General features: G+C 42.4%; 1 protein-coding gene across 1 annotated transcript in view; it reads left to right on the forward strand.

Moving 5' to 3' along the window:
* The first annotated feature begins 7,697 nt into the window (after positions 1-7,697).
* Positions 7,698-15,277, forward strand: part of Shal (Potassium voltage-gated channel protein Shal) — a 179,383-nt gene continuing 171,803 nt past the window's right edge. Inside the window, exon 1 of the mRNA XM_080285198.1 lies at positions 7,698-9,015. Within this exon, the coding sequence (XP_080141324.1) occupies positions 7,901-9,015 (1,115 nt within the window). The 5' untranslated portion in view covers positions 7,698-7,900. The remainder of the gene's footprint in view (positions 9,016-15,277) is intronic.

The raw sequence follows: 15,277 nt of genomic DNA on the forward strand, positions 1-15,277 counted from the left end.
ACCTCCGCCCACTTGATCGCAACTTTCTATTTCATGTTGCTCACGTATTGCATTAAACTGGTTCGATTTTGAGGTGAATGCTCTCTCTCTCTCTCTCTCTCTCTCTCTCTCTCTCTCTCTCTCTCTCTGTCTCATTATTGCCCTACTCTGCTTTCCTCAGTACGTTAATATATTCTAATGTACAATACTTAATTAAATTTGAGATACGATACCCGAAGACAATCTTACCAGATACTTTCAGTAGCCTATAATTATTTTGTCTTTATAGCCTATCATGCGCCTACATGCAAAAGAATGTCCAATATAATAAATTAATATACTTTTTTACTTGATGTTTAATTAGTCGTTTGTGTTTCTGAGTAGTGAGAAAAGGAAATTGGAATTTAATGTTGCAAACGCATGGCAACGCTGGATTGAAAAGTGTCACAGCGGAGTGTAGTTTGAAAGTGTCAACGTGGTCCTCTGTTTTTTTTATTATTTTTTTTTTGTGTGTGTGTGTTTACGGATTACCAGCCTGTTCCAAGCCCACAGCATGGTGTATAAGGATCCAGGGCACATTTAAGGTAAGCCAGAGTGATGTGACATTGAGGTAAAGGGCCAGATTTGATGAAACACGTGCACCCATTCATAAAGGCTTTGTTTACGTCTACGTTTAAACTCCCGGTATTTAATTTTACTCTGTGTTTATGCTACTGCCCTTTAAATGAAGCCATTCAGGACCCCTATTTCCTTACGTTTCTGTATAGCGTCGTCTGGTTACCCACTGCGCCTCCAAGATCAATAGTCCTGGCATAGATAATAAAGTTTTAGAAAGAAACGGGGCTCAAAAAATATAAATAGAAGAATGGACATCACCGCAAGTAGCTTTTCAGTTGAGTTTATCGTTTTCCTTGGTAGTTACGTATATTTTTTTAATTGATGTGATATTTGTTTCTCGTAGCTGTTTTTTGTGAATTTTAATTTTAATAGGGGACTGCATACACTGACCAAGCCTTCAGTAAACCTCCTAAGTAGCTGTAGACCAAGTTAGGCCTGTTTGCATGTGTTTTCATTGCTCTCTCTCTCTCTCTCTCTCTCTCTCTCTCTCTCTCTCTCTCTCTCTCTCCAAATTGTTTCAAAATTCGCAGATTTATCAAAATACCGTATGTCATGAGTTCTATATATATGCAACGTGATATTGATGACATTAGTTGCTCTCTGTTCACGTTAAGTTCGCCTAAAATTGCAATCCCTCCATCTTGCATGCTCAATTGCAACAAGATTAACGCTAGAATATGATGCTGGTCACGAAGAAGTGCTGTGAAAAGGATGTAGAGCCGTGGAGTTATCTTTATCACTGTGCTACGTGAAATTAACCACTAAAGGACGAAAATCTGGGCCAAGTTAGGGTGAAAAGACTATAGCTTTTGTAATATGAGTAGACGACATTAGGTTTAAAGGAGACTAAATGCTTAAGTTACGTTGATGCATAGGGATTTTTTTAGGGATTTTGACTGTGGTATGTGTGAAGAATTTATTGTTTTTGACCTTATGTAATTAATGTAACTTATAATGATAATAATAATAATAATAATAATGATGATGATGATGATTATGATAATGATGGTGATAATGTTGGTGATGATGAAAATAATAGTAATAATGATGATGATAGTGATGATAATGATAATGATGGTGATGATGATAAGGATGATTTGTAAGTACACATTTTAAGCAGCTACATGATAATTAATGACCATCATTATTACATTCATAAATACTAATTAATCTATAAGGGTGATATGCAGTTTGAACACAGGCGTATGGATGGGCCTTATAGCCTTTTTTAGTAATTAACACAGTCTCATGGGCAATTAGAGTAAAATTAAATCACAGTAGACTTATAAAGACCAGCATTTGATAAGAGTATGATTAATTGAATAGTTTATATAGGGAGGAATATTAGACTGTTATTAGAATCATGTATAGAATCATAGATAGGGAGGAATATTGGAGACGTGCTATAATCATGTGCATAGAATCATAGAGGGAGGAATATTGGAGCCACTAGAATCATAGCTACATAGAATCATAGAGGGAGGAATATTGGAGACTTACTAGAATCATGCATAGGATCATAGAGGGAGGAATATTGGAGCCACTAGAATCATAGCTACATAGAATCATAGAGGGAGGAATAATGGAGACTTATTAGAATCATGTGTACTGTATAGAATCATAGAGGGAGGAATATTGGAGACTTACTAGAATCATGTGCATAGAATCATAGAGGGAGGAATATTGGAGACTTGCTATAATCATGTGCATAGAATCATAGAGGGAGGAATATTGGAGACTTGCTATAATCATGTGCATAGAATCATAGAGGGAGGAATATTGGAGACTTGCTATAATCATGTGCATAGAATCATAGAGGGAGGAATATTGGAGACTTATTAGAATCATGCATAGGATCACAGAAAGAGGAATATTGGAGTCTTACTTGAATCATACATAGAATCAGCGAATCATTGTCTCACAGATATAAGCTAAGAGTGAGTAGGACGTTGATAATAGTTAGTTTTTTTTTATGTTATTTACTTGTACCATAAAAGCTTTTTCGTGTGTGTGTGTGTGTGTGTGTATGTGTGTGTGTGTGTGTGTGTGTGTGTGTGTGTGTGTGTGTACTGAGCAAAACCTCTCAGGCTTTACACATCACCTTCCACTTCTCTCTCTTATCTTTACGCCCGTCCTCTGGGATCTTACACACACACACACACACACACACACACACACACACACACACATCATAACTGTTTATGAAAGAGACTAGCATATACATTCTTTTTTATGTTCCGCTTAGGGTGAAGATTATGACTCTCTCTCTCTCTCTCTCTCTCTCTCTCTCTCTCAGTAAAGGGGGCCCTGGCTGGGGGGTAGGTAGGGGGGGTCCCGTAATACTTCTCTGTACCTGGGAGTAATATTGTGCCGGGAGCGAGAGTAAGGCCTAGAAGTTATGAGAGAGAGAGAGAGAGAGAGAGAGAGAGAGAGAGAGAGAGAGAGAGAGAGAGAGAGAGGTGGAGGAGAAATCATAATCTTTACCCTGAAGGAGAGTGTATATGCTTGTCTTTCTCATAAACAGTCATGAAGAAGTGATGTGTGTGTGTGTGTGTGTGTGTGTGTGTGTGTGTGTGTGTGTGTGTGTGGAGATAATTACCCTGCTAATGAGGTTTGCAGGGTTATTACAATGTACTAATAGTCACTACAGTCACAAGCAAAAGTATGGCTAATATTTCACCTCTTCTGCTTCTTACTTTCCTCTGCTGGCTAATATTACTAAGCTGAGAGAGGCTTAGTATGTTTCTGTCTATCTGTTTATCTATCAGTCTTTCTATCTGTTTGTCTGTCTATATGTCTGTCTATCTGCGAGTCTAACTATTTATATCTACCTATCTGTCTCAGTATATCAGTCTATCTTTTTATTTATATATCTATCAGTCTGTCTGTGTATCTAATTATCTGTCTATTTATCTGTCAGCCTATCTGTCTATCTGTCAAACTATCTGTCTATCTATCAGCCTATCTATCTATCTGTGTATCATAATCAAACGCCCTAATCACGATAGGACCTGCATGGCACCCCTTTCCTCTTCTCTCCCTCCCTTCCTCCCTCCCTCCACGCAAATCTCTCTCCTCCCTCCCTCCCTTCCTCTTCACTAATCTCCCTCCTCCCTCCCTCCCTCCCTACATCACCTGCAAGGACGATGGTGAAAGGGAACAGTATAATATTGCTCTGATAGTCTGCCTCTTTTCTGTCTAGCCCTGTTTATTAAAGTTTGTGTGTGAAAGATGACTTTGAATGCCATTTTCTATTTTTGTTTCATTCTTTTTTTTCGAGAGCGTAATTTTGAAGCAATATTTCAGGGGGGTTGTGTGTGTGTGTGTGTGTGTGTGTCGTTAATGTAGCTGTGTGTGTGTGTGTGTGTGTCGTTAATATACCTGTGTGTGTGTGTGTGTGTGTGTGTGTGTGTGTGTGTGTGTCGTTAATATACCTGTGTGTGTGTGTGTGTGTGTGTGTGTGTGTGTGTGTGTGTGTGTGTGTGTGTGTGTGTGTGTGTCGTTAATATACCTGTGTGTGTGTGTGTGTGTGTGTGTGTGTGTGTGTGTGTGTGTGTGTGGTTAATATACCTGTGTGTGTGTGTGTGTGTGTGTGTGTGTGTGTGGTTAATATACCTGTGTGTGTGTGTGTGTGTGTGGTTAATATACCTGTGTGTGTGTGTGTGTGTGTGTGTGTGTCGTTAATATACCTCTGTGTGTGTGTGTGTGTGTGTGTGTGTGTGTGTCGTTAATATACCTGTGTGTGTGTGTGTGTGTGTGTGTGTGTGTGTGTGTGTGTCGTTAATATACCTGTGTGTGTGTGTGTGTGTGTGTGTGTGTGTGTGTGTGGAGGGTAAATGCGCAAATGTACCGGGGTTATGATAATAGCGTCACTTAAGCAAGATTAACCCTGACTTTGCATGAGCGTAACACCCTATCCTCGAGGCCTTGGCAGACTCCTTACCACCTCATTCCTGCCTCAGAGTCGTAAGGTCTGTGTGGTCTGTGTATCTCTATGTAACTCCTCCGCTACTCGTAAAAATCAACTCTTCAATCTGACTGCACTTAACTATCTACCAGGCAGGAATGCGTCTCCTTACCTACTCGTAAAAGTCAACTGTGGTCTGTGTATCTCTATGTAACTCCTCCGCTACTCGTAAAAATCAACTCTTCAATCTGACTACACTCAACTATCTACCAGGCAGGAATGTGTCTCCTTACCTACTCGTAAAAGTGAACTGTGGTCTGTGTCTCTATGTAACTCCTCCGCTACTCGTAAAAATCAACTCTTCAATTTGACTACACTTAACTAATTCTCTATCTCAGTTACGTGAAATTTACTCATCCATGCGAGGTAGGAATTTGTCTCCTTACCTACTCGTAAAAGTCAACTGTGGTCTGTGTATCTCTGTGTAACTCCTTCGCTACTCGTAAAAATCAACTCTTCAATCTGACTACACTTAACCATCAATTCACCTACTTTGAATTTTCTATCGCAGTTACGTGAAATTAAATCGTCCATACGAGGTAGGAATGCGTCTCCTTACCTACTCGTATAAGTCAACTCTCCAATCTGACTACCGCATATAAAGAGAAATTCGTATATAGTGTTTTGTGGGTATGTTTAGTTTTTTTATGTTTATTTGTGTTTTTGTGTGTTTGTCTCCTGTCCAGAAAATATTGTCCGATCATATTGGGTTATCAGGAGTTTGTTATTTGTTTATTTATTTATTTTTTTTTACTGATATTCTCTTCCTCATCATCTAAGCCTTCCATTGCCTCCTCCTTCATCTCGAATTCTTTTCCTCCTCCTCCTCCTCCTCCTCCTCCTCCGTTCCTTCCTTCTCTCTCCCCCTCCCCTTGCTTTTCCCTCCTTCCTATCATCTTTCTCGCTTGCTCTCTCACTCCCCCCTCCTCCTCTTCTTTCACCCTATCCTTCCTCTTCCTCCCTTCATTTCCTTCCTCCTCTTATCCATCTTTTACTTCTCTTCCTCCATCTTCCTCTCTTCTCTCTGCTGCTCCTCTTCCATCTTTTCTCCCTCTCCTCTTCCTTTCTCCTCGTCCTTTCTTTCTTTCTTTCATCTCTCTTTTCTGCTACTACCTTTCCCTTCTCTTTTTCGTTTTTTCCCCTCTCCATTTCCTTCGTTCTTCCCATCCTCTTCTCTCTCCTTGCTTTCCTTTTCCTCCTCTATCATTATTTCTCTCCTTCCCTTCTTCCTCACCTTTCCTTCTTCTCTCCTCTTCCTCCTTTCCTTCTCTTCCTGCATCTTTATTTCTCTCTCCACTTCTCTCCCTTTTTTCCTAATGTCTTTCTTTCTGTCTGTATTTCTTCCCTTCCCTTCTTCCTCTCCTTCCCTTCCTTTCCCCTCTTCCTCATTTCCTTCTCTCTCTCTCTCTCTCTCTCTCTCTCTCTCTCTCTCTCTCTCTCTCTCTCTCTCACTCCATCTTTATTCGTCTCTCTTCCGTTCTCTCCCCTTCTCCATCCTTCTTCCCCCCCCCTCTCTCTCTCTCTCTCTCTCTCTCTCCCCTTCCCTTCCTCGCCCCTCTTCTCTTTCCGGCTCTTCCTCCGTCTGTATTTCTCTCTCCTTCCTTTCCTTTCCCGTCTTCCTCATTTCCTCTCTTTCCTCCAACACTATTGTTCTCACCCCTTCCCTTCCTCTTTCCTCCTCTCTTTCCTCCTCTTCCTCCATCTGTATTTCTCTCCTTCACTTCCTCTCACCCCTTTCCTTCTCTCCTTCCTCCTCCACCATCTCCATCCTTTCTTGCCCTCTTCCTTCCTTCTCTCCTTCTTTCCTCCTCTTCCTTCCTTCTCTTCCTTCCTTCCGTCCTTCTTTCCTTCTCTTCCTTCCTTCTCCTTCATTTTTATCTTTCCTCTTGCCTCTTGCCTCTACCTCTTCCATAAATTCCCCACCTTCCCTCCTCTTTATCTCTCTCCTCCTCGTGTTCTTTATCTCTTATCTCCTACTCTCTCTCTCTCTCTCTCTCTCTCTCTCTCTCTCTCTCTCTTCCTGTCAGTATATGTCTGTCTGTCTGTACCCATTTATCTATCTGTCTGTCTGTATGTCTGTCTATCTTTCTATCTCTGTCTGTCTGCCTGTCCGTCTATCTATCAGTCTGTCTGTCTGTCTATTATCGATCTATTTTACATCTATCCATGAGATAAATAGATGGAGTGATATGTCTATTGAATCAGTTATTTTTTTCTCTATATTAATCTATTTATCGCCTCTGCCTGCATGACTGAGGCTGCCATGAGAGAGGTTGTCATGGAAACACACACACACACACACACACACACACACACACACACACACACACACACACACACAGCTAGTTTACGCACATACAATTAAAGATGATTAGGGTAGGGTTGAAGTGTACATGATTGTGTGTGTGTGTGTGTGTGTGTGTGTGTGTGTGTGTGTGAGAGAGAGAGAGAGAGTGAAAGAGAAAGAAGCTGGTGAGGTAGGAGGGAGGGAGGGAGACGGGGGGAGGGAGGGAGGGAGGGAGAGTGCCAGAGGGGACGATGGGAGGGAGGGAGGGGAAACAGAGAGATGAGATAGAGGGAGGTAGGGTGCCAGGAGAGATGGAGGGAGATGACAGGGAGGGAGGAAGAGAACAAGGAGAGAAGGGACTGACGGAGATGGGAACAGGGAGAGGAGGTAGGCAGGGAGGGATGGAGGGAGCAAGGAGAGACGGAGGGAAGGAAGGAAGAGAGGGAGATAGAGAGGGAGAGATGGGGTGAGGGTAGCCTGGAGGGACGGAGAGCAGGAGGGAGGGAAATTAGGGATGAAAGGAGTAAGGAGAGACGGAGGGAAGGAAAGGAGGGGGAGGAAGGGAGCAAGGAGAGACGGAGGGAGGAAGGGAGAGACGGAGGGAGGAAGGGAGAGACGGAGGGAATCAGGGAGGGGGCCAGGGAGGTATCGGGGCGGAGGTAGGTAGGTAGGTAGGTAGGGAGGGAGGGGGAGACAGGTACATGGCCAGCAGAGCCCCAGAGATCGATGCGCGCATGTCAGTGGCGGGGAGTTGGGCAGATGCGCAGAGTGGCTCAGTCGTGGGGTAGCGGGCCAGGTCCACCCTCGTCTGCTGTGGCTCTGTGTCGCGTCTGTGTCGTGCTTGTGTCGTGGTTTTCGTCGTTCCCAGCCATGTACGAGGCGTGAGGGAGGGCTGGGTGGCAGTCCCGGGCCCTGTATGTGCGTGTGTGTGGGTGCCGCGTACGTGACTGTGGGTGTCCGTGCGTGCTGTGCGTGGTACCACCGTTCGTGACTGCTGCTGCTGTTCGTGGCCCCCTTCGCCCACCACCACCAACATTCCCCCGCACAGCATGGCCTCGGTGGCCGCCTGGTTGCCCTTCGCGCGAGCAGCCGCCATCGGTTGGGTGCCTATTGCTAACAACCCTTTACCGGCGCCGCCAATACCGAAGGACAAACGAAGGCCGGATGACGAAAAGCTGCTGATAAATGTGTCAGGCAGGAGGTTTGAGACGTGGCGCAACACGCTGGAGAAGTACCCTGACACGCTGCTGGGATCCAACGAGAGGGAGTTCTTCTACGACGAGGAGACTAAGGAATACTTCTTCGACCGGGATCCAGACATCTTCCGGCACATCCTGAACTACTACAGGACCGGGAAGCTTCACTACCCCAAACACGAGTGCCTCACCAGCTACGACGAGGAGCTGGCCTTCTTCGGCATCATCCCAGACGTGATAGGGGACTGTTGCTACGAGGACTACCGCGACAGGAAGAGGGAGAACGCGGAGAGGCTGCTGGATGACAAGCTATCGGAGAGCGGGGAGCAGGATAAGTATGTGTACCGCACCATCAGGGAGAGGATGTGGAGGGCCTTTGAGAATCCACACACCTCCACGGCCGCCTTGGTCTTCTACTACGTCACAGGGTTCTTCATTGCGGTCTCGGTGATGGCCAATGTGGTCGAGACGGTGCCCTGCGGTCGACTACCCGGCAAGAAGGAGTCGCAGCCGTGTGGGGAGCGATACAAAATCATATTCTTCTGCGGAGACACGGCCTGCGTTATGATATTCACGGCTGAGTATCTGCTACGTCTCTTCGCTGCGCCGGATCGCTGCAAATTCGTCCGTTCCGTTATGTCCATCATCGACGTGGTGGCCATCTTGCCCTACTACATCGGCCTGGGCATCACCGACAATGATGACGTCTCCGGGGCCTTCGTCACCCTCAGAGTGTTCCGGGTGTTCCGCATCTTCAAGTTCTCCAGACACTCTCAAGGGCTTCGCATCCTGGGCTACACGTTGAAGTCCTGCGCCTCGGAGTTGGGCTTCCTCGTCTTCTCCCTCGCCATGGCCATCATCATCTTCGCCACCGTCATGTTCTACGCCGAGAAGAACGTTGAGGAAACCACCTTCACCTCAATCCCATCCGCCTTCTGGTACACCATTGTAACCATGACGACGCTGGGGTAAGTAAGGGTAGATTGAAGTATATCCAGTTTAGTCTCCCTTATCTGTCCACCCACCTGTCTGCCTGTCTGTCTATTCTGTCTGTCTGTCTCTTATATTTCTCTCTATCCCTCCATCTCACACTTACGTAACTCTCTTTAATCTCACTTCTTTCCCACTTTCACACAACGTCATTTTCTTTCACACTAACACACTGATTTTCTGTTTCTTCCTCCCTCTTTCACACTTCCTCGTTTTTACAATCCTCTTCATGCTCGCCTCTCTCTCTTTCTCCATCTCTCTCTCTCTTTCTCTCTCTCTCTCTGCAATATCCCTCTCTCTCAGTGCAATTACATCAATATCTCACTCTGCCACCTCTCTCTCTCTCTCTCTCTCTCTCTCTCTCTCTCTCTCTCTCTCTCTATTATGAGTTAGTAGACTAGGCATCATGATTCTCTCTGTGATTCTCTTTCTCACTTTCACACACCCCTCTCTTTAATTTTCACACATATCTCTTTATGTTTACACCTCTCGCTCAATTTCATATCCATTGTCTCATGTCCCTCTCCTATCTTTCCTATCTCACTCTCTCACTTTCACACATCCTTCTGTCTCACTCTTTCACTTTTCACACATCCCTCCCTCTCTCACTTTCACACATCCCTCCATCTCACTCTCTCCTTTTAAACATCCCTCAGTCCCTCTCTCTCACTTTCACACATACCTCTCTCTCTCTCTCTCTCTCTCTCTCTCTCTCACACATCCCTCTTATCTCACTCTCTCACTTTCACACATCCCTCTGTATCGCTTTCTCACTTTCACACATCCCTCTGTATCGCGTTCTCACATCCCTTTATCTCATTTTCTCACTTTCGCACATCCCTCTGCCTTACTTTCTGACTCACACATCTCACTGTCACACTCTCTCACTTTCACACATCCCCCTATCGCACTGCCTCACTTTCACACATCCCTCTATCTCAGTCTCTCTCTCTCTCTCTCTCTCTCTCTCTCTCTCTCATGCCACGGAATTTTATTACAGTAATCACAGTCATCGTCATGGTCATCTGTTCTCTCTCTCTCTCTCTCTCTCACACACACACACACACACACACACACACATTTAAATACCTCCTTACTTCCCCTTTTGGCACCCCTATGAGATTCCCCCTATATTTACTCTCTCTCTCTCTCTCTCTCTCTCTCTCTCTCTCTCTCTCTCTCTCAAGTATTTATATTTTTTCGCCTCTCTCTCACTTCTCTTTTCCTTCTTTCTTTCTCTCATAACAAATCCTTTCTCATCTTTTTCTGTTTTTATTCTCTCAAATTTTCTCTTCAATTCCCTCTCTTTTTCTCCTTGATTTTCTCTTTTTCTTCCTCTTTTCTGTTTCCTCTGTTGTAGTTATGCTTTCTTTCTTCCTCTCTTCTCTCTTTCTCTCTTCTCTCGTCTTCTTTGTCTTTTCTATATCCCTCTCTCTTTCTCTTTTTGTCTTCCTCTCTTTTCTCTTTTTCGTCTTCATCATTCTCTTTTTTATCTTCTTTTGTCTCTTTTTTCTTCTTCTCTTTTCTCATTTTTGTCTTCCTCTCTTTTCTTTTTTCTTTCTCTCTTTTATGGTTTGTCTTCCTCTCCTTTCTTTTTTTCTTTCTCTCTTCTCTTTTTGTCTTCCTCTCCTTTCTTTTTTTTTTCCCTTCTCTTTTTGTCTTCCTCTCTTTTTTCTTGTAATTTAACATAATGTCTTCTCTCTTTTGTCATCCTCTCCTTTCTCTTTTTGTCTTCCTGTGTTCTCTCTCTCTCTCTCTCTCTCTCTCTTTGCCTTCCTCTCTCCTTTTTGGGCTATCTGTTCTATCTTTTTTGTCCTTCTCTTGTCTCCTGTTTTGGCTTCCTCTTTTTTACTTTTGTCTTCTTCTCTTTTTTTGTCTTCCTCTCTTTTCTCTTTTTATTTTCCTCTATTCTCTTTACTTTCCTCTCTTTTCTCTTTACTTTCCTCTCTTTTGTCTTTACTTTCCTCTCTTTTCTCCTTGTCTTCCTCCCTTTTCTCTCTTTTGCCTCCTCTCTTTTCTCATTTGTCTTCGTCAATTTTCTTTATTTTCCTCGTTTCTCATTTTTGTCTTCTCTTTTCTGTTTTTCTCTCTCTTCTCTTTTGTCTTCCTCTCTTCTCTCTTTTGTCTTCCTCTCTTCTCTCTTTTGTCTTCTTCTCTCTTCTCTCTTTTGTCTTCTTCTCTCTTCTCTCTTTTGTCTTCCTTTCTTCTCTCTTTTGTCTTCCTCTCTTCTCTCTTTTGTCTTCTTCTCTCTTCTCTCTTTTGTCTTCTTCTCTCTTCTCTCTTTTGTCTTCTTCTCTCTTTTGTCTTCCTCTCTTCTCTCTTTTGTCTTCCTCTCTTCTCTCTTTTGTCTTCCTCTCTTCTCTCTTTTGTCTTCTCTCTTTTGTCTTCCTCTCTTCTCTCTTTTGTCTTCCTCTCTTCTCTCTTTTGTCTTCCTCTCTTCTCTCTTTTGTCTTCCTCTCTTCTCTCCTTTGTCTTCCTCTCTTTTCTCATTTTTCCTCTTTTTTTTCTTTTTTATCTTCCTTATTTCTCTTTTTTTGTCTTCCTCGCTTTTCTCTTTTTGTCTTCCTCTCTTTTATCTCTTTAGTCTTTCTTCCCTTTTTCTCTTTTTTCTCTTCCTCTTTTTCTCTTTTCCTCTCTTTTCTCTTTTTAACTTTCCTCTTTTATCTCGTATGTCAAACTGTCTTCTCTCTTTTGCCTTCCTCTCTTCTCATTTTGCCTTCCTCTTTTCTCTTTATGTTCCTCTCTTTTCTTTTCTTTTTATCTTCCTCTCTTTTCCCTTTTGCCTTCCACTTCTCTTTTTGGTCTTTCTCTCTTTTCTCTTTTCTGTCTTCCTCTTTTCTCTCTTTTTTGCCTTCCTCTCTTTTCTCTTTTGCCTTTCTCATTTCCATTTTGTCTTTCTCTCTTTTCGCCTTTTTGTCTTCCTCTCTTTTCTCTTCTTTGTCTTCCTCTCTTTTATCTGTTGTGTCTTCTTTTTTTTATCTTCCTCTTGTCTTTTGTTTTCCTCTCTTTTCTCTTTTTTTGTCCTCTTGTCTTGCTCTCTTTTGTCTTCCTCTTTTGTCTTTCTTGTTTTTTGTCTTGTTTTCTTTTCTGTCTTCCTCTTTTCCCTCTTTTGTCTTCCTCTTTTCTCTTTTTGCATTCCTCTTGTGTCTTTGTTTTGTCTTCCTCTCTTTTCTTTTTATTGTCTTCCTCTCTTTTCTCTTTTTTTGCATTCCTCTCATGTCTCTGTTTTGTCTTCCTGTCTTTTCTCTTTTGTCTTCCTGTCTTCTCTCTTTTGTCTTCCTCTCTTCTCTCTTTTGTCTTCTTTTCCGTTTTGTCTTCCTCTCTCTTCTCTTGTCTTCCTCTCTTTTCTCTTTTGTCTTCCTCTCTTCTCTCTTGTCTTCCTCTCATCTCTCTTTTGTCTTCCTCTCTTTTCTGTCATTTGTCCTCCTCCTTTTCTCATGTCTTCCTCTCTCTTGTCTTGTCTTCCTCTCTTTTCTCTTTTGTCTTCCTCTCTTTTCTCTTTTGTCTTCCTCTCTTTTCTCTTTTGTCTTCCTCTCTTTTCTCTTTTGTCTTCCTCTCTTCTCTCTTTTGTCTTCCTCTCTTCTCTGTTGCTTTCCTCTCTTTTCTCTCATTTGTCTTCCTCCTCTTCTCATGTCTTCCTCTCTTCTCTTTTGTCTTCCTCTCTTTTCTCTTTTGTGTTCCTCTCTTTTCTCCTTCTCATCTTCTCATGTCTTCCACTCGCCTCATTAATTTTCTTCATTAGTTATCTTGCCCTTCTCTGCATTTTCTTCCTCCTTCCTTTTCCTCTTCGTTACAAATAATTTCCTATCAATTACAAATCAATTACTATCTACCTATCTATCTATCTATCTGTCTATCTGTCTGTCTATATATCCATCTATCTATCTATTAATCTATCTATTTATTTATTACAGTATTAATAAAATGTGAAACAAATCGGTGTTTTGCAAATCTAATTAATTAATATTTTCTAGAGAGAGCCGAGTGTGATATATATAATGGAGGTCTGGCGGCTAACTGCAGGGTAATGAAGTTAGGTTAATTGAGGTGTAATCTTGAGAGAGAGAGAGAGAGAGAGAGAGAGAGAGAGAGACTTTGCAGACTTAGAAGTACTTAGAGAGAGAGAGAGAGAGAGAGAGAGAGAGAGAGAGAGAGAGAGAGAGAGAGAGACTTTGCAGACTTAGAAGTACTTAGAGAGAGAGAGAGAGAGAGAGAGAGAGAGAGACTTTGCAGACTTAGAAGTACTAAGAGAGAGAGAGAGAGACGAATGGGAAACCTATCTATCCATCTATCTGTCTATACATCTATCTATCCACAATATCTATCTATCTATCTATCTATCTACGCATTCTCAAAACCACATAAATTATTCCCTGTCGCTTCTATCCCTCCTCATCAACAACCTCCCCTTCCTATAACACATCGCCACCCTCCCTCATATACTCATCTCATTCTTGGTCTACCCCTCCTTCCAACAACCACAATCTTCAAGTCAGTTTTTCCATTTCCTTGAGTAGGTTAAGGAAGCTCCCTAACACCTTTTCCTAATCAATTTATTTTACTTATTACACTTTACTGTCCTCTTCTGTGTTACATAAATCCTTCCAGTATCGACGTATTCTGCATAAATAACCTACAAAAGGATATTAACCAACCATATCCAAAAATAAATCGCCAAGGAAGAGGTGTTTGGGAGCTTCCTAACACCGGTTCCTAATCAACTTATTTTGCTTATTACACTTTACTGTTCTCTTCTGTGCTACATAAATCCTTCCAGTATCGCCGTATTCTGCATAAGTAACGTACAAAAGGATATTAACCAGCCAAATCCAAAAATAAATCGCAAAGGGAGAGGTGTAAAGGAAGCTCCCTAACGCCTTTTCGTAATCAATGTATTTTGCTTATTACACCTTACTATCCTCTTCTGTGTTACATAAATCCTTCCAGTATTGTCATATTCTGCGTAAGTATCGTACAAAAGGATATTAGCCAGCCAAATCTAAAAATAAATCGCTAAGGAAGAGGTGTTAGGAAGCTTCCTTGACCAACGGGAATTTGAGTCATGTTCTGTATTCTCTTCGGTTATGGAAGCTCCCTAACACCTTTTCCTTAGCGATTTATTTTGCTTATTGCGCCTTACTGTCCTCGTCTGTGTTACGTAAACCCTTCAGATATCGCTTCACTTTCCATACATAGCTTAGAAAAGTGGGTTAACCAGCCATATTTAAAAAAATAAATCGCTAAGGAAGAGGTGTTAGGGAGAGGTGTTGAAATTTTTGTGATGCGTAATTCATGGCGTATTTTTATTTATAACGGTGTTTTCGTGTGTGTGTGTGTGTGTGTGTGTGTGTGTGTGTGTGTGTGTGTGTGTGTGTGATAAGGCCACCCACAATCTTTTTATTCTCTCTCTCTCTCTCTCTCTCTCTCTCTCTCTCTCTCTCTCTCTCTCTCTCTCTCTCTGTCTAATTGTAATGCGTGTTGGACCTATTTATCTTGGTGTCCGGTCTACCCGTTTACCTTTACATCTCACCACTTTGGCACTAAGACCCACCGTCCATATTGAATACTTTCTTGGGTTCTTTCATTTATGGCTAGTGTGACCGTGTTAGTAGGGGTGTTTTTTTTACATGTCACCACTTATGCACCAGTGCTAACCGTCCATATTGAATACATCCTAGGTTTATATGATTTAGGATTTGTGACGATAGAGAGGTATGTTTGTGTGTTTGTGGATGAAATATTGTGGAAATGTGTGAAAATAAAGTGAAAAAAGAGAGTACGTTTGAGTTATAAGACTGGCAGCTGATTTTGAGAGTGTTAGGTGCGTGTAATGGCCAAAATTGAGTGCATATTGAGTGCAGATTGAGTGGAAAGGCAAGATGAGTGATTGTTGTGTGAGCGACTGGTTTACTCTCTCTCTCTCTCTCTCTCTCTCTCTCTCTCTCTCTCGTAGACAGCAAATGCAGTGTATTATTTTATACGCACGTCAACACACACACACACACACACACACACACACACACACACACACACACACACACACACACACACACACACACCATTCATGAATCCATACACAGCATCCATACACATACATTTAATCATACATACACACCGACAACATACATGCATACGTACACACACTAACAGGTTATGTATGAAATAGCCTATGCGTGCACACATACTTGCGCACACATACAGTACGTACACACATGCACACACATGTACAGAAAGAGATAC

The sequence above is a fragment of the Coenobita brevimanus genome, chromosome 104 (genome assembly GCF_032717465.1).
Source record: "Coenobita brevimanus isolate Jiangsu-jjx chromosome 104, ASM3271746v2, whole genome shotgun sequence".
Classification (NCBI taxonomy): Eukaryota; Metazoa; Arthropoda; class Malacostraca; order Decapoda; family Coenobitidae; genus Coenobita; species Coenobita brevimanus.